The sequence below is a fragment of the Lineus longissimus genome, chromosome 2 (genome assembly GCF_910592395.1).
Source record: "Lineus longissimus chromosome 2, tnLinLong1.2, whole genome shotgun sequence".
In the NCBI taxonomy this organism is placed as follows: Eukaryota; Metazoa; Nemertea; class Pilidiophora; order Heteronemertea; family Lineidae; genus Lineus; species Lineus longissimus.
In genome coordinates this window covers 9,516,580-9,541,438 of record NC_088309.1, presented here as the reverse complement: position 1 = coordinate 9,541,438, position 24,859 = coordinate 9,516,580, and the positions used below count along the sequence as shown (strand labels likewise).

At 42.4% G+C, this 24,859-nt stretch overlaps 3 protein-coding genes and 2 long non-coding RNA genes across 5 annotated transcripts; 1 reads left to right on the top strand and 4 right to left on the bottom strand.

The window, feature by feature from the left end:
- Positions 1-193: 193 nt before the first annotated feature.
- LOC135483638 (uncharacterized) lies at positions 194-2,686 on the bottom strand. The gene is made up of 2 exons (XM_064764620.1): positions 1,878-2,686; positions 194-1,632 (listed from the first exon to the last, which is right to left on the bottom strand). The coding sequence occupies exons 1-2, from the start codon at positions 2,371-2,373 to the stop codon at positions 575-577; spliced, it is 1,554 nt and encodes a 517-aa protein (XP_064620690.1). The 5' UTR covers positions 2,374-2,686; the 3' UTR covers positions 194-574.
- Positions 2,687-3,250: 564 nt separating this feature from the next.
- Positions 3,251-7,458, bottom strand: LOC135482553 (uncharacterized). Its single transcript, XM_064762681.1, has 3 exons — positions 6,478-7,458; positions 5,121-5,292; positions 3,251-4,822 (listed from the first exon to the last, which is right to left on the bottom strand). Exons 1-3 carry the CDS (start codon positions 7,156-7,158, stop codon positions 3,840-3,842), a joined length of 1,836 nt encoding a protein of 611 aa, XP_064618751.1. The 5' UTR covers positions 7,159-7,458; the 3' UTR covers positions 3,251-3,839.
- A 261-nt stretch (positions 7,459-7,719) lies between these two features.
- Positions 7,720-15,107, bottom strand: LOC135499387 (potassium voltage-gated channel protein shk-1-like). Its single transcript, XM_064790134.1, has 2 exons — positions 13,413-15,107; positions 7,720-9,691 (listed from the first exon to the last, which is right to left on the bottom strand). The coding sequence occupies exons 1-2, from the start codon at positions 15,105-15,107 to the stop codon at positions 8,798-8,800; spliced, it is 2,589 nt and encodes an 862-aa protein (XP_064646204.1). The 3' UTR covers positions 7,720-8,797.
- An 817-nt stretch (positions 15,108-15,924) lies between these two features.
- Positions 15,925-17,873, top strand: LOC135483960 (uncharacterized). The gene is made up of 2 exons (XR_010446396.1): positions 15,925-15,996; positions 17,526-17,873. It is a non-coding gene; the product is annotated as an uncharacterized LOC135483960 (long non-coding RNA).
- Positions 17,874-19,522: 1,649 nt separating this feature from the next.
- LOC135483637 (uncharacterized) lies at positions 19,523-24,264 on the bottom strand. Its single transcript, XR_010446351.1, has 3 exons — positions 24,155-24,264; positions 22,201-22,416; positions 19,523-21,887 (listed from the first exon to the last, which is right to left on the bottom strand). It is a non-coding gene; the product is annotated as an uncharacterized LOC135483637 (long non-coding RNA).
- Between the last annotated feature and the right edge of the window lie 595 nt (positions 24,265-24,859).

Genomic DNA, 24,859 nt, shown 5'->3' with positions numbered 1-24,859 from the left:
GACACCTCTCCAAGGTGAGAACGATCTTTCAATCCGACAACGTCTCTGCATCACCAAATAAGATACAATGGGTGATATGAATAAAGACTAGCAAATGCTTTTACTTCAATTTTGTACAGGATGGTCTAGTGTAAATGTACATGGAGTTTTAGATAAAAGCATTTGCTAGTCTTTATTCATATCACCGAATGTCTTATAGGTTTACAGGTAAGTTTATTCGGCCAGCACAAGAATACAGTCTTTATGTTATCTTGATACAACCTATACGGTCATGGCGATTGGACTTGGATTGAAATGGAGAATACACAAAATCATAATTGTCCTTGACGCGTTTGAAGGGCTCAAGAAGTACCAAGCACACATTTAATAACACTTTTAGCTCATGTGTAAACCCACTTAGGCTTTCTTGTGTTTGAATAAGAAGTTTGAAAGGGGAATTAATTTACATGCAAGTTGAAGGGTCACACGGTCATTGACAGTAAGAAGCTAAGTTTTTCTAGCTTGCATGGCGAAAGAGTAAAACACGTATGGCAGAAGTTTTCTTTGGCGAGTGTCACAAAGTTGCCCAGAATCACTACTTCAGTATAATACAAAAACTAAAGTTTTTGCCCATATGCCAGACGGCCCTGTCCCACAAATCACCCGAAGCCCACAAGCCCTTCTTCCGCCGTGTGCAGAGCACGAACCGCCAGCCTCCCTCCTCATTCAGGTACTCCTGGATCGCGTCTTTAGCGTCCTTCGCCGTCACCAACTCAGATGTAGCCTTGGTCTTGGCCTTCGAGTTGATCTCTTCGTTCAGCGCCGTCAACCAAATATCAATGTTCTCCCTCCTCTCTAAGTATGCCAGCCTATCGTAATTACCTTTGGCCGCGTAGGCTGCGACGACATTCATGTTGTTCCTATGGCACACATGGACCCAGTGTCCATTGAAACTGTGGTTTTCTGGCCCACCGATATCATCATAGACGCAGATGAAAAAATTCAACCAGTCATACTTTTCTCTCACACCTTCATAAATCCTACTAGCGACTTCCTTGTGGGGCCTCCCTCTATTCTCGGTTGACAACCGCTCTAAATCAACCTTCAAATTTGCGCGTAAGACCTCCCAATTCGTGGACCTCATGAGCTGCTTCTGTAGCTCGTCCTTTAGCTGTTCGAACAAGTCCGAGAAACTCTTTCCCATTTTCTCCGCAGCTTGTCTATCGTTCTTCAGCAAGGCTTCTGCGGCACACAGAGCCGTCAATCCGGACAGCAACAACTTGCAAAGGTACTGCATGAACTGCATCAGCTTGAATCGATGGCCTCCTGTCCCTGTGTATATCAGGTCCAACATACCATCTTCTTCACAGTCAATGAGTTTGTCCATTATGTCATAGATTGCTCCAGAGATGCGGTGTCTGGTGTACGAATCGATGAGCTTTTCCTTTGTTGTCATATTCTCCTGTCGTTTGGCGTCATCCTCGTCTTCTGCATCTTCTTCTACGGGGGCACCATTTTCTTCCGCATAGACTCTGTTCTCTTTCCCAGCAACAACACTGACACCGCCGCTGTTATTTGTGATTTTGTTATCAGGATCACCATCGGCAACCACCGGCGTTGCTTCAGTTGTAGCATCCTCATCAAGGGGTGTTTCTGCAAAAAGGAATGCAGACGCTTTTTACACGCGTCAAAAACTATAAGGTCATGAAAAGGCGTCATCTGGCCATAGATAGGGGATATAGGTTTACAATAAAATTCACCAAAGCAACCGTCAACTAACTTCCGGTACATAAAAAAACTGGCCCAGGTTAAACCGCATATTCCGATAGTGTAGTATCCTCTTCTTCAAACGTAACGTTTGCTAAGGGTCGATATATCTTAAAGTGGACTTCGCTTACCGTTGACTTCCGCTTCTATTTCTTTTCCAGCACCCTCTCTGTTCACATTCCTCTTGGTCGTGTCGTCAGCTTGCGCGTTTTCATCAGTCGCGTCCTTGTCGTCTGCTCGAGGCGCCGCCTTCAGCGCCTCCCTGCGTTCCTGATCCATCACAACTAGATGGTCAGCAACCTCAAGCAGGATACTCTCAGCGTAAACGAACTCCGTATCATCCTCGATCAGCGCGTTCATCTCGTGATGATGCGGGGACAGTGTCCGTAACCGGTGAACCAACCGGTTGTAGTCAAGCGCGATCTGCCGGTACTTGACCTCAGAAAAACACGGCGAGACATCGGAAAGGACGCCACCAATGACGCCGCATAGTTCGGCAATGTCACTGAAACCATCTAAGCTGTAGCAGAAGAGATTGCAGTCCGGTGCCGTAGAAACGGCGGTAATGGTCTGTAGACCTTCGTGGACTCTTTCCCATAGACGGTGGGCCTCCTGTTGCTGCATCATGAGAAGAACGTTTCACTGGAATCCAAGTATATAATGGGAATAGCTCCCTCGAAGAACCTGTTGGGCGGCCGCGGCCGCGAAAAAATGGCTACGTTCGATAGCAGTTATCCACACGTCAAATCCACGCCGACCGCTGTTTAGATAATTTGATCCAATTCACTTCATTGCCTTCTTACAAATCCGTTTAGGAGATTGACGCTTTCTAACCAATCCAATGGATATCAATATGGACCGTACAAGTATGTTAAGCAAAAGAACCCCAACAACCACCTGACCACCAGGCCTAAATGTTGAATATTATGTTAAGACATATCAGCTTGTATATCGCTTGAATAAGTATTCAAGGCATTCTTAATGGGACAATAATCCAAACAAACTGACGTACTTCGTGTAACGAACTACCCACAGCGCATGTGTGGCCTCGTTGCTATTGCCGTTCTATTCGACTGGTTCTCTTACTCTAAACTCAATAGAACACGACTGAGATAAATACAAGTTTATGTCATGATGTTTCTTCTTCTTCTTCGCGTCGCGACTCGTCACCATGGTGACGAGCGATTTGAACTGAGTTGACTGATATTTAACATAAATGAATAATGACTGTAAAGTGTCCACATGCGCACAGACTGTTAACTTTTGATCTGGTGACACCTTTTAAGTGCTTCCGTTTCTGAGCGTTTCCTCTCACGGAAAGTCTCTTCGACTGTCTATTGAAATAAACGTATCACCGTAAAATTGGCAAGTTAAACGTAGACGAGTAAAAAGCTCGGTCGGCCTGCATGGAGAGGGGCAATTATTTTACCAGCGGTGGGTTTCCAACAGTATGAGTAATGTCTGTATACTTAGAAAAGATAATGATACCTCTGACAGTAAAATCTAATTTTTTATTGAATATGATTAGACTATGTTCAATTTTGTGATGTGATCATACCGCGGGTAAGCCAAAAACGCATACAACAATGTAGTGCTGAAAAGAACAGTCTGTCAATGTCGACATATACACTACGTATTTATGCAGTTGGAGAATTTTCAAATTCATTAACAAATTTCCCATTGGTCCACCCTTTATACATGTACACCTGAGACAGATTTGGAAAACATGCCGCCCTACATTGTTACCGCAGACCTAATGAGAACATTAATCGAGACATGCGAGATCAGTCGGAACAGATCCGGGGGATATCGGCGAACATCTGTGGTTCGAAACCCATAGATTATATAAGTTAGACAATAGCACCCTACATACCAAACATATAGTTATCTTACCAATCATATACATATATTTATATTCTATTAGATTATAATCTGAACACGTGTGCATATAAAACATACAATAACTCTTTTCCCAACGCATAACGCATGTCAAAACTTTTTGGATGCTGCCATAATCAGTATACTGATAATGGGAGCATCCAAAAATAGGATGGACTTTTACTCTAAAACACTGTTGGTGCGATCACAACACATTAGAGTGAGGTATCCGCGCCGGTGTCGTTAACAAAACCAATATTTATCACACTGTTATCAAGACCACTATTGTCGACCTCGCCTGATTCATAACCATCCATCACGGAATCCTCCTGTCCGTTAGGCGGCGTTTCCTGTCCAGCTGCGGGACCGTCAGTTTCCGGTTCTTTCAATGACACATCTGGGGTTTTTGATGGTTTCTCAGCCCCCTCATTTTTCATCGCTCCTTCCTTCACATCCATGGCTATTCCATTTGGCAATTCTTTCTTCTCATCACCTGTATTGGGACCCTTGTCGCTTTCAGCTTTCTTTATGCACGGAAGAAATCTTTTATATTTGTTGATAAAGGTAGCAAAACCAGCAGGCTCTGCTGGTATCTTCTCCCCCTCGATTTCACCACCCTCGCCATCAATATCAGCATCGCCTTCTTTTTTCTTCTTTTGGCAACATCGCCTAATTTCGTAGACTGCAACCATAATCAAGGGGTAGAGTGGCATGAACATCGTTATTCCAACCGCCCCAACAATGGAGAACTCTGCATCTGGCGAAGGCAGAGAAAACAAAAGGAGAATCATGGCCACGCCCGTGTTCTGGATACCAGTCTCTAAAGCGATGGTCTTTACTCGTTTCCAAGGTTGGCGGCAGATGGCGGCGATCGCAGCGCCACCTAAAAACCCACCGAGCGGAAATAAAAGTCCCGCGCCTACCACATTCGGTGTGAACAGTTTGAACATGTAGAGGTTCACATAGATGCCGAATGTGAACATAAAGAGGAGAAATATTATCATAAATGGTCGAATGATTTTTGCAATCTTTTTGGCCCAGAGCGGCCTGTATCGTTTTATGATGAGCCCGATTCCCACTGGAATGATGACCATGACCAGGGAGATGATGATGTTCTCGTAGGGGATGGTCACATCGCCCATGCCCAACTCGGCCAGCAGTAGCTCGCCCAGAGTGAACATCCACAGAGGAAGCATGCCTGAAAAGAAAACGATATGGTGGTTGTTTGCGACACGCTCATGTACAAACCACATGCAGTGCCATGATGCTAAACTTCCTGAGGGACGGAACATTCCACAGAAAAGAACAGCGGTAAGCGCAGTACGGTGTGCTGGAAAAGGTGTCCGACCCAGTCTTCTCTATATCGCAGGGTTGCCGGTTGGATTCCGGTTTACCAGATGTCAGTGTTCCCAATATTACCGTGTTTCCGCCTGTCTGTAGGCTGACTGAAACATGGACTGAGTTTTTCCCTGATTTTTTGTGGAGGTAATACTTACCAAGAGAAGCGATAGTACTTATCAAGGTCATGGTGATGCTGAGTGAGACATCTCCGAGCAGCAAGTAGGAGTACATGTTGCTGGATCCTCCCCCGGGTGAGCAGCCCAAGGTGAAGATGCCTACAGCCTCGCCGGCACTCACTGATAGCAATTTGCCTATCCCAAACGCCAGCTAGAAGACAAGAGGCAAAATAAGATATAAATTGACGAAACCAGAGGCTTTTTGTCATGACGTAAATGCAAAGATGTCCAACCCTGACCTCAATGTTTGCTACGAAATTTTTGTTATTTCACTCTGAATTTGTGATTAGAGAGGCCCACTTTACTCCGAAAAAGTCGACATCGACATTCATACATTTACCAAAATGCAAAACGGGCTCTCAAAATACTGGTCAAATATTGTCCTTCGTTGCTTATGCGCATAAGTAAAGTGTTTGCTCGCCACGAAACCACTGTCATAAGTCTCGGGCATTTGATCTTGTCGCATCGGCTCATTATGTTGAGATGTATTTTTGTCCAGGGGTCATTCAAATACGTTATTGGCAACAACGGCCGATGTGCTCACGTTATTACTGAAGATGTTGATGATATTCTCCCTTTAAGCTTAGGTCCAGAATCAACTGATCAACAGCGATCAATCAATTGATAAACGCAAGCAAGCCCCTCGCAAAAATAGAAGACATCATAACGTCCACCAACATTTGCCCATCTGCGGACATTGATATAACATTATGTTCTAGGCAGGTCTTTCTGTAAGTTTTTTTTTCATTTTGATTCGCCGATTAGTGAACTGGCCTACGTTATTTGTATGAGTTGTCTCCTCAAAAAACCTTTGGATGTGTAATGATATACAATCATTGTAACGACCATTCAATGTGATTACCACACTTTTTTCTGATTCAGTCAATTAAAATGTGAATTTTCCGCCCAATAAATAGATTTGTATAAAAAGTCGGCAAAGTTGACTGAGATGTGAACCCAAAGATTTTAATTAACTGTTCCTTACGCCGTGTGTGAAAATTTCGTTGGCAAGGACTCAATTTCTTGAAAGTATTCATTGCCCGGGTATCACATGCTAACTTACCGGTATACATGTAATAATGACTACGCTTTTAACAAAATACTATAGGTGGGAACTGGGACGGCGGTGCCAAATTGGTGGACTACCCGCGGTCTAGCTGCAGTTTGACGTGGGGTGTTTCTTTTTTTTAAATTTCATCAGTTAAATACGATGATGTGCTCATTGATAGGGCATGTGCCCATGTGATAATCACAGAGATTCAAATACGCTGACCTGTAACCGCCGAGTGCTGCAAATCTAAAAAACAACCTAACCAATGAAAAATTGAACGCTTACCGGTGGCATGATGCAAAATTGACAAAAGAATCCAATGACAGGAGCGATTGGCTTCTTGAGGACTTCCTTAATCACTTCAAGCTCTGTCTTACACCCGACGGCGATCTGCGAGACAAAAACTGCGATAGAGACTGTTACAACAAACACCTCATCCAGGACTGTCCTATTGCGCATCACCGATAACCGGTACTTCACATCCAGTGTGGTCCACTGAGAATCCGCCCCAACATAGCTTCCAGTCTCATCGTAAGGGTTCGGGAAGATACTGTCATTACACAGGCTCTTACTCCGGTTACATATGTGGAATATGAGTTCAGAGTAGCCGAGAAATATTCCTCTGACGGTGAAGTTGCCACTTGCGGTAAAGTTGGTCGTATCCGTGACGTTTAACTGTGGTAGTTCGTCTACATTGTGAAGATCCAGCAGCGGAAAGGGGACATTGGCGATGGCCGGGTGCTTTGATTGGACCCCGAGAACCAAATCCGACGATTTGGAGACCGTGGTATCTTCAAAGTAGACTTGCACCGGCCATTCGTCCTCCATCGGGAGCTGATTGATAAAGAGGGGGTTGAAAGTGAGCCGAAAAGGAAGTGTTACGTTGGCCGCGGATCGTGCGTTCTCGACAACGGTGGCTCTAGTGGTAAGGAGGGCGCCCGAAAGGATGATCGCCCTTAACAACATGACGATTTTTAAAAATCACGCAGGGATGGAATTCCCAAGTTTTTTATCCTGTTGAAGAATCTTATACCCGAACACCATCGGTTCGCAGGAAAATTACCGCTGTCCGTCCGTTTGAAATTTCGTTGTACCGGAAAGTTTGGCCTCTCCTGCTGTATGACTGATGTGGTCTGAGCTCGAGTAAGATTATTGATGACGACGTCACAGCGAGGGGGTTGCCTATAGACTTTAGGTCATATCACACTTAACCTCATAAATTTCTAGAGTATCTATAGACCGTCATTAAGTTGAATTAATGTTTTTCCAAATGAAAAGAACTGAATAGATTTTTTAAAGGCCGATCAGCTGATCGATGAACATACCTTATATAAAATCTGACCTAATTGGCACAATGAGAATGTACGACACATACATAACAGATATTCATGCCAAGTTGACATTATCATTCTGACATCTGATCATTCAAATCACGATTTAAGGCTAATATGAGCGGCCATTATTTCTTTATGAAAAGTTTTCGGGCTCCTCCCTCCCCACGTTTCGTAATTGGTGATAACCGGGTCAAATCTTACCAGGAACCAGACATATGATAATCGATGCCTGGCACATAGGAACAAAAGAACTGGTTTAAACTTATGAAAATCATACAATTTTTACCTTTACTCCTATACAGTAGCGTGGCATTGAAACTACTGTTACCTTATTTTACATAACACCAGCTTGTAATACCTGTATTTATTTCATCATACTTTATAATTTACAATTTTACAGAATCCGTATCATGCAAACTGCACCTTCTTCAGGAGAAACGATCATGCATGGACTAAAGTCAAGCCTTTAAAATAACCACCGGCCTATACTTGGGGAAAGAATACTTACATACTGTCAGAGTCTTTTGAAAGACTCTGATACTGTTTAATACAAAATAATTAGGAATGGAAACATTATCACTTAATAACCGACCATTCAAAATATGGTTTTTGTTGACATCGTTTGCTGTAAAAAAGCCACCAGGTCAAGAACATCCTTGGCAATGTCTATAGATAGACCTCTCAAAAGCCTTGGTATTGACTCTTTTTTTAACAAAATTCTTCTTGTTGGAAATTGTCCACGGCCCGAGGTTTAGATGTTCTACAAGCGATGCAGTGACATGGACAAGAATGAAATTACCATCTTGTACTGATCTGAGAAGAAAGAGAGGCGTCAAAATCAGTCCTCACCTAAACTGTCCGAATTGTCAACTGAGCGATTCATTACAACGCGATTCATTGATGCAATGAACTGCCCCAGTTGCAGTCAGTTGCAAAGAGTAAAAGAGTTGCAGTCGGTTACAATGAGTAAAAGAGCGCACAAAGTCTCAATGAATCTCTCAGTCATGTCAATGTGCGATTTCTTTTTTGTCAATTTTGTCAATTATTGCAACTCGACTTGCTGCAGTATTGAATCGCTTCTACATGAAGTGTGCGGCCAACTTAACCCTCCAATAGCATGACTTCAATGTCATTTGCCTGTACCATTCTCCAAAGCAGCGATAATATTCAAGTATATGCATGTACAGTGTAAGGAAGGCGCCTCATCACCACTATCACTGCGCAAGGAGTATATACTTATATGGTACATAACATGAGGTTGGGCTGTCTAGTTATGATTTTTGAGCGGCTTGATGTGCAGGGGTAGAAGGCTTTGGCTTGGCTTTGTACATGCTGATATTCACTGTCTTCTGCACGTGGTGCTTTTTCCTAATCGCGTCAAGTGCCATAGCGTGTTTGTGATAACTGATGAAGTTGCTTGTTATGATAGGCACACTCAGGGTCGTCACAATCACCCCGAATATGGCGCACAATACCCCGATAATGTGGCCACTGAAGCCTTTCGGGTAGATGTCCCCGTATCCCACAGCGGTCATAGTAATCACTGCCCACCAGAGACCACCGGGGATGTTATCAATCAAGGAGTCTTTCTCGGTCAACTCCGCCGCGAAGGATAGCGCGGCAAAGATTAGGACGAAGACGCCCAAGACCAATGCAAGTAGCGCCAGTTGCCCAGCGCTCTTTTTTAAGGACAGCATCAGCACCTTGAAGCCAATATACTGCTTTACAAGTTTAAAAACTCGGAAGATTCGTAAGACTTGCAGGAGGCGCACTATCAGCATAGTCGAGGAGATCGCCGTGTGGTTGTATTCGAAATTTATCCTCGCCAAGTAAACGGCAGTCGTGATCCAGTAAGCCGCCAGGGAAAATAGGTCGATGAAGTTGGTGTATGACGAAACAAACATACGGAGTCTTGGCGACATGACTAAACGGAAGAAGAACTCTATCAGGAACACTCCTAAAAAGACATACTCGATACAGACCAGCCAAAATATAGGCTCCGTCTGCCCGTACAGCATTCGCCGCGTGTGACTTGTGCTGTTCTTGGCGAGAATGTGCTCGGGGATGCTTGATTTGTGCACTTCCACTCTGAACTGCGGCATGGTCTCCATGAATATGGTGATGATGGAGAGGACGGTAAGAAGCGCGAACATCACGGCCCACACCTGGAATGAGTGGAAAAAAAGAAGCTACAGGAATGAGACTCATTTCAGTGTGAATACGTTCATTGCGTTACAAAACGTAGTAGTTGGTGGTCTCGATGAATGGGACAGAATGGTTGCCTTGAATTGCTTTCAACTGGCCCGACGGCCGGTAGAGACTGCCTGAAGTTGAAAAATATTAGTCATCAACCGACCAGGCCCTGGTCCAGTTTAGTAGCTTTTGGTGGCCACCTTGGGTTTGAAAGACATCATCCCTTTTCCCACTCGCTCTACGATAGCGAGAGTGAGGTCAGAAGCCCAGACAATCTATTTGCGCACTGGCGTCCTCCATTTGTATTCGTTCTCAACCATCGCTACAGCTACCTGTCGTTAGATGCAGTTTAATAGGCGAGTCTGTGTTAGTGATCGACCGGCAGCGTGATCGGGACACCATATGCGGCAGATCGGCAGATGAGCAAACATTTTGAAAGAATATATTAGTAGGCAGGCCAATCTCCATTCAGTCGACTTCCAGGATATCTCGCACCCGACGCAATAACTTTCACAGGTGTTCGCTGTAAATTATAAAACCCGGCATTATTTCAGGGAGACACATTTATGGGCATCAAAATTAGTATCATATCCATGTCCATGGATGGGTTGTTTCAATGCAACGCATATGTTTGGTGGGTATGGTTCAACTGCCCGTAACTTCTAGATTAACTTCTTTGATGCACCCAGTATATTTCGTCATGATCAGTGTAGGGATGAATCTTTTAATGGGTTATATTTTTTTTCTCAATTGATGAATTTTAATATTGGATTCTCACATCGGATAAATCATGTTCTTATGCATTTGGTGCCTTGCTGAACAGGTGATGTTAAAGGCCCATACGCACTTCGCTAAATTATTGAAATTTTTAATTGAAAAGAAGATTTTCAATTCACGCTTTGAGAGAAATTCATCAGTCAGTTTCAGTACATAAATGTACATGATGTACATCTAGGCTGACAAGAGATTAGAAAAATATGTTGGACATTGACTGCTATTCAATGTAAAATAGCAAATTATTTTCTTCATTATTTGTCACAGCACGGGCTGGTTGTAACACTTGTAAACATCAAGCCGTTCCCACCTATGAAAAAAGAAACTAACCAGGGAAATCAATAGGCTTTTTGTATGCTCAACTTTAATGGTCAAGTTGTAGGTAAATATTATTTTTAATACTATTTCAAATATTGTCACAATCAATCGACTAATTTTAACCGCAGCTGCTGTGAGCTGTAGTGAATTATGTATATTCTAATGAAGTATGTACACACTGTGCCTGCGTTCATCGGTCGTACACAGTACATTTAAAAGGTGTCACATAGGCAGTTGTCGACCTAGAGGGCCTATGGAATGATAAACTGACTTCATGTTTAGCATAATGTATTATTAACTGGCTTGCATATGTTAAGCATAATGTATGATTATCACAATTTTATCTCTGATATTCTCCATAGTGAAAATACACAGTTGCCTGCCTATGTATCATATTCCGATGTAAACACCCGTCCTATTTCGATACTGCGCACAGGCTAATACAGTGTATGACTAACGCATTTCCTGCTTCTAATGAGATACCACGCACATGCTAAAACGAATGACAACGCCCGTCCTACTTCTAATAAGATATCGCGCATAGGCTCTATGCATTGAATGCCAAACGCCCGTCCAACTTTCTAATCGATGAGATTTCGCGCACAGACTACGATGAATGCCGAACAGCCGTCCTACTTCTAATGAGATATCGCGCACAGGCTAAAACGAATGACAACGCCCGTCCTACTTCTAATAAGATATCGCGCACAGGCTCTCTGCATCGAATGCCAAACGCCCGTCCAACTTTCTAATCGATGAGATTTCGCGCACAGACTACGATGAATGCCGAACAGCCGTCCTACTTCTAATGAGATATCGCACACAGGCTACAAGCGATGAAAAGCGCACTTCCTACTTCTAGTTCTAATGAGATACATATCGCGCACAGGCTACAATATTATTATCAAATATACAGTAGTCCTTTATTGAGGGGCAATATGGATTTCTCTGGCCCGAGGAATGCGATATCGCCCGAGAACGCTGGCCAAGGGTGATATCACATGCCGAGGGACGGGAAAATTCTTGTTGCCCGAGAACAAGCAGGGCTACCATATCCACTTACTTGGGCAAATGAAGACGAATGTGGGTACTCCAAATAGAGAAGCAGTTGGTACTTTAAGGACACCTCGGCTCTTTTTAGGAGGACAGGATCGACCATAACTTCAAACTCATTAATGAGCATATGTTCCTGTTCCAAGTCCGTTTGAAATTCCAGGTAAGCGGCTTTGCAGCAAGTTGCGATATTCTCGTCACTCACTCCCCAGAAGAGCAACTCATTCTTGACAAGAGGGCCGCAATAGTTTGTTGGGATGTGCAACTCTTTCGTGCGGTGGTATTCCAAAATGAACTCAAAGATCGACGGGTTCCGGTCGAAGAAATATTCGCCCGAATCTGGATCGTAATGACTCGCATCCGCCTCAAGATAATACAGACGGGTGTTCTCAACATTTCTCAGCGTTGACCGGAAAGTCACGAACCGTGTCCCTCCGACATTGATCACAACCTTCTTGTCCACAAAATCATTGGCACAAACTCGGTCTTTCCTGTTGTCCTGTGCCCCGGTCGGCTTCGTGGGAGCAACCATCATCAGCTGCGTCTCGTCTTGCCTCTTGGATGGATTGCGGTCGATACTTTTTCTCTCGCCGTTTGGATGTGCCATAGTGGACATTCTACTATACAGGATAATTCGCTGTCCTGCCTTTTATGCAATAGAAGTAGGTAGCACTGCTCTTGTTTACTTGAGCAAAATCCTATCTTTCTAGATGTCAAACCCGGGGTCCATTACCACGTGAACAAACAACAAAAACGACGTATTCCAATCAACCGCGCCAAATCCTGTCTTCTAGGCGAAGACGAACATGCATCCAGCGCGATGTTGAAAGAAGACGTGCAAATTTCAACTCAGTTGTCAACTCTTTGGCATGCCGCACTTGACTGCCCATTCATTGGACCTATATACACGATGGGAAATTTCTGACACTCTCTTAAAACATCGAATCAACTGATCAGATGAAGATAAGAACGAGACGTGTCCGTCAGCTTCTGTATAGTTCCCAGATCGCCTCATTTTCTGTCCAATGCTCGTAGGTGGCACATCCTCATTTCGTCTGATGATGGACTCTCATTCTTTCTTTGTAACAAATTTCCTTCTCCTCTCACAAATAATTCATGACCTCGTGATCGTATCCCGGTTATATCATGCTCACAAATTAGTAGTAAGTTTGGAACGTTAAAAGATGTAACGTCTGCAGACCTATCCTATTGCGTTTGCACCGATCGTCTGCTTCGTGTATATTGTCGTCTGTTTGCAATCTCTCTGCCACCACCTGCTGCTTAACTAAATTAAGTTATCAGATGGTCATATCAAATTAACATCTGACCAAAATGATATAAACCTAAAGGGGGCTCACATAGGCAGGAGCTAGCTAGTCTTTAGGTGGCCAGTGTGCACAGCTAGGGTCCTGGGTCAAAGGTTGATGTACTTTGAGATTAGAAGGTTGATGTACTTTGAGATGAGAGATACCCATTTAGGCGACTTTTAAGTTAATCTGACCTACCTGGCTCCTGCCTATAATCTCCCTTTAGGTAAAGTTAACTTACCTGAGCAAATGAAGACGAGTGGGGATACTCCAAGTATAGGTACAACTGGTATTTGAAAGACACTTCAGCTTTCCTCAGGAGGTTGGGGTCGATCGACACTTGGAACTCCTCCATTAAATGTTGTTCCCTTTTCATGTCTTCTTCGAACTCCATGTAATCTGCCTTGCAGCAAGTTGCCATAAACTCGTCACTAACTCCCCAGAACTTCAACTCATTCTTGACAAGAGGGCCGCAATAGTTTGTTGGGATGTGCAACTCTTTCGTGCGGTGGTAGTCCAAAATGAACTCAAAGATCGACGGGTTCCGGTCGAAGAAATATTCGCCCGACTCTGGATCGTAATGACTCGCATCCCCCTCAAGATGATACAGACGGCTGTTCTCAACATTTTTCAGCGTTGACAGGAAAGTCACGAACCGTGTCCCTCCCACATTGATCACAACCTTCTTCTCATGGTCTTTGTGGTAACATCTCCCTCTGCCATCTTCCTGTGGCCCCGAGTACCTCGTAGGCGTAACCACCATCAGGTGCTCGTCTTGTCTCCGAGCGCCATTCTGTCTTGAGATTTTTCTCTGCCTGTCACTTGTTTTGATGTCTCCCATGCTGAAACCTCTATCGTCCGTACTGGTACTTATATATGGCCCTGATCGCGACGCTGGCGAGCAAGACCTATCATCAGCACTCAAACATTTTGAGCGAAGACCAGTTACATCCCTAGCTCTCAAACGTTGCTGTGATGTTCTCGATGGAGAAGGTGAGCACGATCTTGTCTGACCATCAGAGAAGTTGCTGTCGCACCGAGTCCTCCTCCCAAGGTCCGGGCTATCGAGCTTTCCAGTTGTCAGCTGAAGTCCGGTGATCTCAGAGCGCCCATAACTTTTGAAAGATCCTGGTCTCTGGCTCCGTCTGACCGAACCGCTGGCAGTACTCCTGTACCGTCTTGTAGAATTCCTCCCGTTTAGATTAAAAGTATCTCTTTGTAATTTGATGCTGCTCCGTCTTACAAGTTTGTGAATGTTACGTATCTCTGTAGGCTGCTGCTTCTGAGGTGCCGAAGTACCTTGCTCCAACTGCTGCGTCCGATCGTCTGTCCCTGTAACACCGTCTACTCGCGCACCTTCTGCCACCTGCTGCCACTGGCGCTCAGCTGCTGGTCCAAGTTCGTGTGAATTGAATTTCCCCGTTGTTCTTGTTAGAACCAGATCAGAACGTGTGGGTATATAGCTCATATTTGCATTAAACCCATTACCATTTGTTTTGAGTTCTAAATCAATCGGTTTGAAAAATGAGCGTGCTGAGGGAACGTCATCTGGTGTTGTCGTTGTGTTGACGAGCTGGACGGGGCTCTCGTCCCTCCTTTCCCATGATTCCTCCCTCTCATGAAGGAAAGGTGGTATGGGCGTTTGAATTGGTGATACCCTTTCACTCAAAGAAGGTATGCCTTTCGATAGGGGTGATGTTGTACCACTGAGGGTACTCTCCGTAAAGCGCGGTATACGGAGTGAGAGGTTTTCCTTTTTCTCCCCCGTTCGCTGCGATGGACGAAGTTTTCGCCCAGAGTTTCTGATTAGTGGTACATGTTCAAATGGTGGAACAATCATAACGTCGCCGATTTCAGAATCTTCCAAACTTGAAGTTGAAAGAGAATGTACACTCGGGCTCGCGAGGCTTCTTGACGTGACCAGCGGAGACTCCATCCTTGCCAAGACCTGGCCGTCTCATGCATTGAAGAAGTAACGGGCTCGGTTAAGATTTCGGAGGTAGATCACAATGCAGCCACCCATGTGGTAATACCAAACATCAGACGACCAGTCGCAAACTGGAAAAAACGTAATCAAATTTTCGTTGATGTTTTGAACTCCAATCTTGTCCGATGAAAGAAGCTTGGTTTCCATTCGTCGAAACTGCTAAAGCGTTAAACGTAAAAAAGGATTTCTACCGAACATTCGGTTCAGTGAAAGCTAGGAAACACCACCTTTGGTGAATCAACCGTGAAAAACAGCTTCGAATTTTCAGCAGACCTTAATATCACATATTCTATGTGATAATATCACATCTGTAATATATTATATTACATATGACCCATCAACCATCAATGCCATAATATGTCCGACAGATGTCTTCGATTACTTCATGAATAAATTGTGATAGGCCTGATATGTTCATCTTCGAGCCCGCCGCGGCCATCCTGACCGTCATGGAATCACACTCCCTTTAAATGGTCAAGATGGCAGTAGCAGCCTGGTTGGGGTTTGTCACACATCATTATATAGCGCTGACAATCACTGCACCACTTAATCAGCCGATTTCATGCTTGCGTATCGATGCGGAAGAATCATTTTTAATCATTAATCGTCATTATTATTAAGAATCACCCTGTACCATGCATCAGAAGCGCGCACCGTGACGAAATCAGCAACCTCGTTTATACCAAGGGGTCATTGTGCGCACGTGTCTAGATTGGCATGTTGGCTTTGACGAAGTAGGCCTACGCATGCGCCTGGCTACGTCTGTCTTCAGTCCAGCCGCCATGTTGTTCAAACATGTCTTCACAACTTGCTCCCACACAAACCAAAAATAATCACGGTAAGAGCATATTAAACTCTAAATTTCCACCCAAACTTTTAGTTTACAACACAAGTATCACATTCAGTTGTTTAAATAGTTTTAAAAGTCGACTGAGTTCACATATTTTAGGTTTGAATATTGGTCATTTTCGCGTGTTGCGCGGCATGGTATTGCAGACCATAGGCCTATATGCGAAAATATATTTCGGCCATTTTGAAATGACCCTTTTCACAACCAACATCTGTTTACCACGGCATAAAAGTAAAAATACAAGCTTTATTCAAGCAATTCACTTGAAGTTTTTCATGTCTTTCAATGTGGCATGGTGATGATTTAATTTAAAACATTACTTTATGTCATGGTAAACTTACGCTACTTGTGAAAAGGCCTTTTCAAAATGGCCGAAATTTATCATCACATACGGTCTATTTGTACATGTACAATCTCAGTCGAAAGAAAATTGCCGAGATTGGTCAAGGGAATTGTTGAAAGTATGCTTAGGTTTCATTTGAAATCTTGATATATATATCTAGTGTGTTTTCTACCATTATCTGATTATAGTTGATGAAGAGAAATATATGTGATGATCCAATAATTGAAGTTTATTTTTGGACTTTGATATCCTTACTTATGCAAATATCATTATGTCCGAATAATAATTTTATCAGTAAATTAATATTTAGCTCGCCGTCAGTTGAACGCACTATGAAATGTACAGCACTTAGTAGGATTGATTTCTGCCATGCATGTGCCTGTAAACGAGGTTCTTTGTCGATATGCCTTTGTGTCCAGATGTCCTATACATCACACACAATAAGTCCATACCAAGGCATGCCTGTACATGTCAGTGAGCTTCCACCTGAGGGCGAGCTTGTTGGTCATGTTGATTATCATCCTCAAATCCATGTCTTGGGTACCGTGCTGATTGAAAGTCTAAATCTGCTCTGGGGAAAACTTGTTCACCCATGAATGAAGTCTGAGACAAATTCTTAGGTTGAGGTATTCGACATGGATTACATAACCATAGACCAGCATTGAATAAAAGGCCTACCGGATCTTATCCGGACCATTTTTTTTATTGTGGTTTTTGGTGGCCTTCCAATGTATTATCATTGCGCTATGTACACAACAACTCAGTTCTGACGCACACCCTGCGAAATAAACTTTGGCCATTTTGAAACGACCCTTTTCACAGGCAACGTTTGTTTGCCGTGGCATAAAAGTCAAAATATACAAGCTTATTCAAGAAATTTACTTGAAGTTGTCCATCCCTTTCAATGTTCATGATATTTTGAATGCTTTTGGTGACGATTTGATTTAAAACATGACTTTTATGTCATGGTAAACTTACTCTGCCTGTGAAAAGGGTCTTTTCAAAATGGCCGAAATTTGTTTTCGCATTTTCAGGAACCAGATCGCTCCAATGATGTTATTTTTCTCAAGTCAAACCAGGGCGATATGACTTTAAACTTGATTTGTACAGGTGTTGTTCCGTCTTACTTATGCTTCCGTATTTTAAACTCTCGTTTTATTTTGTATCTTTGCAGGTCCTTCTATACGAGTTGTAAACCAACGCATGAAGACTAGCCTTTCGTGTGTTAAAAGACTGTCAAGAAAAACATATTCTACTTTTGATTCACAATAACTCAGGAAATACTTTGCAGTGTCTTGGGTATACGTGACCACGAACGGAATCTGAAAAGATTTCCTTCCGAAACAAAGACACTATAAAGAATTAAATGTCGGACGATGTTTGCATTGACACGTAGTACATCCACGCGTCTTCTCTTCCCGATCCTAATGTCATTCGAAGCCGAGTTCATAATTTATTTTTTCTGTAATATTCTTCTTTCTTCTGTATGTTTTCAAAATGAATTAATAAATGCTGAAATTGATATAGTATCTTCCTTCTTTCGTCAAGAGTTACGAGGTCCGTTAGGGCACGAACAGAAATCAAAAATACTCTAATCTTTTTTTGATTTTCTTCTTGTTGGTCTTTGGACATCTCTAAACAACTTCTCATCCATTCCAAACAGAAACTAATCATTGATTCAATCGGTTCTTCTTGGATTTTATGATTGTTTCTCTCCTGAACAATTTCTTGAAAATATTCTAAGTACGAAAATCAATTGCTGTTCTCCAGTGTTTTTGTTCAAAAAATTACTAAGTCCACAGCAGTCAAAAAATAATCGAGCGTGACTCCGCTCCGTAACTTTTTTCTATATTTTTTTACCAAAAAATACGCTAAGTACAAAATCGCTGTGTCATTCTTTTTTCCTTGAAAATTCTTGAAAAATACGCTAAGTCCACAAATGTCGAAAAAAAAATCGTGCGTGACCTCGCCTCGTAACTTTTTTCTTCTCAAAAGTTACGGAGCGAGGTCACGCTCGAGTTTTTTTTTGACGATTTTGGAGATAGCCTATATTCTGAGGGTCCCCCTTTTTTAGGGGAAAAATAGGATCCAGGAGTGTATGAGGCATGTAATCCTTTGCAAAGTTCAATTGTTATTGAGTTGAATTGTTATCTTAATGTTTAACTATCAATACATTATTAGTCTTCAATGCTAATATTATGTGCCAATTGAAGTTTAGTGAGCGATGCTGTCAGAGTTCTTGGATCAGTTTACTGAACAACTTGTAATACCAAGTGAATAGTGTCAATTATTTACGTGTGGCGCAGAAGAGTGCAAGTTTGATGTGTATGACAATTGCTAGTGAAAACGTCAAAGGAGGAACTTTGAAACGATCTGGTTAGGACAGGCCTATTTGAACAGTTTCAAAGTCCCTTTTTGACATTTTACCAGCAATTGAACAGAAATAACATCAAACATGAATAATTCTGCCACACATAAATAATTCACGCTACGCAAAATGGTGAAAAACAAGTTGTTCAGCAAATTAACCAATGATGTCTGGTAACTTTGCTCACAAACTCAATGCTGCACATAATACAAGCTTTGAAGAAAAATGTATTAATGGCTGAGCATAAAGATAAACATTCAACACAACAACAACAATTGAAGTTCGCAATGGATAACATGACATATACACTCCTGGATCCACTCCTAGAATTAAAGGTTTTCAACACGGCACGTGTTACAAACCCCTTCCGGTTTTCTAAATCAGATAGAAAAGCACCAAAAAGGATTTTAGATAATTTTTTTAAAGCCGAGGAACCTTTTCCGCTTTCCTGAAAACCTTGGAAATCTCCAAGGTTTTCTGGAGAATAGAAAGATTCGTGCCCATAAAAGATCATGAAAACCTTTATTTCTAAGAGTGTTGATAGTTCGTCAGCTCAGAATAAGTTAACTAGTTACCAGTAATCTGCGTTTTCGAAGGTACATGTATGTCGATAACTGCATTAGAGATTCATGGAATTAAGTTTGCATTTTGCAAACCGTGTTGCGGCGAAAAATTGATAAATTGTTCAAAACAAAACTGCAGATATAACTGGTAAACTCTGAACTGACTACTATTTCAATGTTTCAAATGAAAGGATTAAGTTGAACTTGAAGTCGAAGTAACCAAAAACACGTAAATTTTAAACACAATTTTTATTCAAAAAAACTACCAATCATATTCACAGTACACCAAAGAAGGCGAAATACTGTAAACTCACATGTATAAGACCATTTTCGTGAATTTCAACACAACCCCAACCTAAGTTGTAAATAGAAAGTGATAAGACAGCTTTAGTACTTGTGAAAATCTTACAGTTTACGCTGCAGCTGCGGAAATCAAATGATATCTCGCAGCCGCATCATTCCTTCGATAAATTTCATAAGATGGTCTTATAGAAGTGAGATTAAAGTATTTTTACACAGTCTGAATCAAGTATACCGGTAATTGAGGCCTAAATCTTAACCTGTTGTACAAATTATTGCCGTCAGTTAATTGTTTCTTTGAATATCTTGAACAGTGTGGAAGGGGATGGATTTCCATACATTTCATTTAACTGGATTGGTAGCATGAAAAAAGGGCGATTGATAATGATATCATAATGCCCTGATAATTTCTTTCAAACATTTCGAATGTTCGTGTTGCTTTAATGGCTTACCCTAAGGATCGCAGAGCAGATTGGGGAGTCACGATATCTTCTTTAACCAATTCGTACCAAAGCGACCACAGCCGCCACCAACCAGCCATGCAGATAATGAGGGATCACCTTGTGAAGCTTAAGATACAGCAGCCGCCGAAATCGATCCAGCGCTACCTTTAGCTACCAAAATGCCCGCCAACAAAAATGGTGACGTTGATATTACTGATCAGGGTAAATGGACACTTGAAATCAAAGCAACATACAGCTGGCCGAAACGCTCCTGACACTGAGCAGGTTATTGTTTATGCTTTTTAAAAGAAATGAACAATTATGACATGTGGCGAATTGCACTTTCCGCGTGCTCATTGGAAATGAACCAATCAGCCTTTTGGGAAGAGTTCAATTTTGTTTTTGGAATTCAGAATGGGTGAAAACGTGTTACTGGCTTTTAGTTTTAGTTATATAGGGGCTTTGTTTTTCTTAACTGATATTCTTAAGAAACAACTATATTCTGCAGCAGTTTAAAGATGTTGTTGTTAAACTAATTTCTACTTTTGATCACAACGGAACTTTGAATTGGAACTTATATGTGATATGTTCATCAAGTTTACAGGGTGTTAATTAAAACATTTTGAATGCCACTGGTGTAAGAAGTACACGTACATGAACTGGATTGATTACACTTTAGTAAGTACGCAACAAATTCTGAGAGATTCTATTTGTTGATGGCACAAATCAAATTGGCCAAGTCATTTAGAACAACGGCTATTAGGCCGCAAGACTGTAACTTGTTTTGATTAACACCCTGTACTTGTAGTGATATATCACAAGCCCCCAGCAAACACAGTACACGGAAACGTTATTGAACAGTTGGACCAGCAACAGTAGGCCCTATTGTCTCATTCAATGGAATATACAGATTAAGGGACCACAATAGCCCCATCAAAGGCTCTGTGGCAGTGACGTGAAATCCACACAATTTGGACAAAGAGTCCCGGACTTGTATATTCAATTGAATGATCGTGACATAACTTAATGACGAAGGTCGGAGCACATGTTTTCATTCACTCTCACACTGCCAGCCCTCACCAGCGGGTGGATTTGTGGAGTAGTGGTAAGAGAGTTGGATTCTAGTGCAGGAGATCGTTGGTTCGAATCCAGCTTGAACCGTTTTTTTTTACTTTTCTTACGCGAAAGCATTGGGCAACAGGGCAACAAGAGAGGTTTCGCAATCCTTACGTTAACGTATTCAAAGCGTCTGTGACGCACGTGCATGATCTTGTGATTTCTCAAAAAAGATGGGGCGAACATGCCATGTCTTTGACTTACACCAGACAACTGTTCTTTCAGATCGTAATTTTGAAACGTGAACTGAAATGTTAATCACAGCAATGCGAAACCTCTCTAGTATCTAGTTACACTTGTCATGTTTCTGATTTTACAAACTTGTAAATTTAGAACAAAGTGTCAAATAAAACACAGTTCTGCTTTTGTTCCTGCATGAATTTTGTAAATCAATAAGACGCTCTCCCCCACTAATCTAGTTATTGACCAACCAGTTTTCTAAGCATATATACTTTGAAAAGGACAAACTCAATTTGAACTAATTTCAGCTGAAACTTTGACAAGTGTAACTAGCGTTCGACATTCAGTTTTACAAATAATTGGTCTTGCCTTAAACTGTTAACGTGTTGTTTGACGAGTAAATATGCCATTAACGTTCCCTCCTTTGCCGATACGTCGTCCTCGTATATAGACCACGTGATTTGATGACGTCATTGGCACATGGTGTGCACGCAATTCCACCTGGGATTTCTGGACAGAACCTTTCACCTCCTAGCATCATGGACCACCACCACCGGCTGTCATCTCTGGAAAATAAAATGACGGAAGTTTGAGAATTTTCCAAACTTATTAACAACAAAGTAACTTTGGGTTATCAAAGGAGACTTGGAACACGATACTCGGTGTCTTCCGTATCAATTTTGAAAGTTAACAAAGGCTTGGTCTCCACTTTACTATGAATTCGGCAAAGTGCCGTCACGACCTTCAGGGCAGCAATGTCTGCCTTGCAATTGAACTAATCATTTGATGGGGTTTCTATCATCGCAACAATTTTCTAACGTTTGCCGGCAATCGCCAATGTGAATTGCTTTATATTTTCAACTTTAAATGTTTACTCACCGTGCAACTATGGAATTGTGGCCTTGTATTGAACATGGTTGGTCAGACTGCTGATCATTGTCCATCACCTAGCTAGGATTGAGATCACCGAGGGATTTCTGGACAGAACCTTTCACCTCCTAGCATCATGGACCACCGACTGTCATCTCTTATACCACCATGGACACCTCGGCCATCATCTCGTATCATGGATAAAGGAAAGTTGTGCGGCCAAAGCTAAAATGATAAAAATCGAGAAAGGTTTCAAAATATGAGAAGACCAATCTTTATTCTCAATATTATTCGTTATCAGCGACCAAAGCCCCTGCAAAAATCAACTCCTCCTGCAATAGAACAGAGATTTTATTCGTATCACGGGAGGACATTCCGACCTTGCAACACACCAAGTCTGCAGCATAGACCCCTATACACAACGTGTTTTGGTATTCTACATCACCTGGTCTTTTGATCGGCTCATTGTTCAGGCCTATTTGAAGACCAACTTGTGCGTTTGCTGACAAAATAAAATCTTAGATTGGCTGGTGTGAAGTTGTCTATATTCGGTCTGAAGACAAAGTCGCAACCAGAAAGACAAGTCGGTGGGATTTTTGGTTCGGGGACAAGCTCATTTCATTTCACAGCAAGGGTAACGGAGGATGCAACAGCCAACTTTCGGCCCATTCAAGTTGGGAACAACTTCTATCTGCACGAGGACAAGGTCACAACCAGAAAGACAAGTCGGCAGCACAATCGGTTTGAGGGCAAAGTCATTCATTCACGTCAGAGGGAAGGTCACGATTGATGCAACAGCCAACAGTTTCGACCATACCAAGACTCATCTTCAGGTAGGATGTAATAACATGTACATTGCGTGGCATGGCATGGTTGAATTTCACTTCCTACATTGATAAAAGGCCTGTTTGAAATTGACCTAGGCCTATAAAAGTATCCAGGCTTTGCGAGATAAATTGAAATTATATTGAATGTGAACCTTGAGACAATAATTTGTTTATCAACAAGGGTATTACCGAAATTGGGGATCCCCAAGTTCACGCCATACCCTTCTTGATAAACAAATTTTTGACTCCAGGTAAACATTCAATCTAATGTAGTGCCTGATATGGACACAAGGTCCCACATGGCCTTGATACTAGGTCAAGTTCCAACAGGCCTTGTGTCCAGGCCATGAAGTGAAATTCGACCATGCCAAGCAATGTACATGTCATTACACTTCCACCTGGAACCAAAGGTTTGTTCGGCCGCACGCGCCCCTCTAATTTTTGGTCATCAAAAAAATTTTTGTCTCCAAATATGTTCGCCGCATCGTTCAAATGCACAATATTATCTATAATCAATGGGGTAAACCCCCGTCATGACCATCGGTGTTTTCGCAAATTCCCCGAAACTTCGATTTGCGAAAACTCCCTGCGTCCGAAAGGCTCCATCCCCAGCGCGCGCTCCCGCTCGCTCAGGTAGATATCGCAGTATCATGGCGGAAAAACGAAAGTTGCAGAATGTCTTACGTTTTTGTCACTTTCCATTTTATAAATTTGGTTTCAGATTTAAGAAATAGCACACTTTGTTTCTGTCGGTACAAAAATAACAAAAACCCATATTAAAAACACTAATCATTTGTTTCAGGCAAACCAAACCAATAAGTTGTTGTCAGATACGAGGGACGCATAAGCCACTTAAATCTCAAAAACTTTTTTGGTGTCCAGAGAGGCTGGATCCGACCCTGGAGCTAAAACATGCCGGTGCAACGTGGGTAAATTACCTTGTGGCCATTGAGGGGAAGGAAAATATTGACGAAGTTCTAAACAACACGTGTAGAAGAAGAGAAACAAAATGGCCTCCATCTTCATGGCCTACAATAGTTTGGAGGACATTTTGCCATAAATTGGTCAAATTAAATCAAGATTTACGCTTTCTGCACTTTGCTCTAACAAAATGGAATGTCTTTCATTGAACTTACCAGAATATCTGCAATTCTGTGCGAAATTTTGAAGAAAATCGAGATTTTGCTTCCGACCACCTTGGCGAACTCGAAAGGAATGGCCTCAGAGTGACGTCACATCACGTGGCCTCGACCACATGGCATTGACCATTTGTAACGAACATGGTTTGATAACCAGTTGACCAGGGTGTGACGGCACGGTTGAATGGTGTAGCAATCACTTTTTATTGACCTGATTAGTTCGGGGAAATGTGACCGCCGGAAAAGCTGATCATGTACCATTTCATCTTGGCGAATCCGTGTCCCCACAATCCCCGCACATGCCAGTTCTCCGCGAAGAGAAGGGTCTCATCTGTGCGGGAAAACCAGCGATGCAAGAGATTTTTGATATCGCATTGCAAGTAACCCGATTTTTATAGCCAAACAATTGGTCTAAACTCTAATGAGGCGGCCGCGATAATTTGAATCCCGCCATCTTCAAGTGATTGAAGGCACCTCTCATGCGAGGACAATTCGTCATGTCCTCGCATGAGAGGTTCCTTCAATTCCCTGAAGATGGCGATGGGTACATTTCAACGGTCTGCCAGGACTCACTGTCACATCCAAGCATCCCGAAGACACCAGCCAGGCTCTGAATGCGTCATAAACCTGTGCAGGACCAGAGAAGCAAACATTTACCCCTGATTTCCTTAAATTGCATCTACATTGTCTCATCCAAGTGTC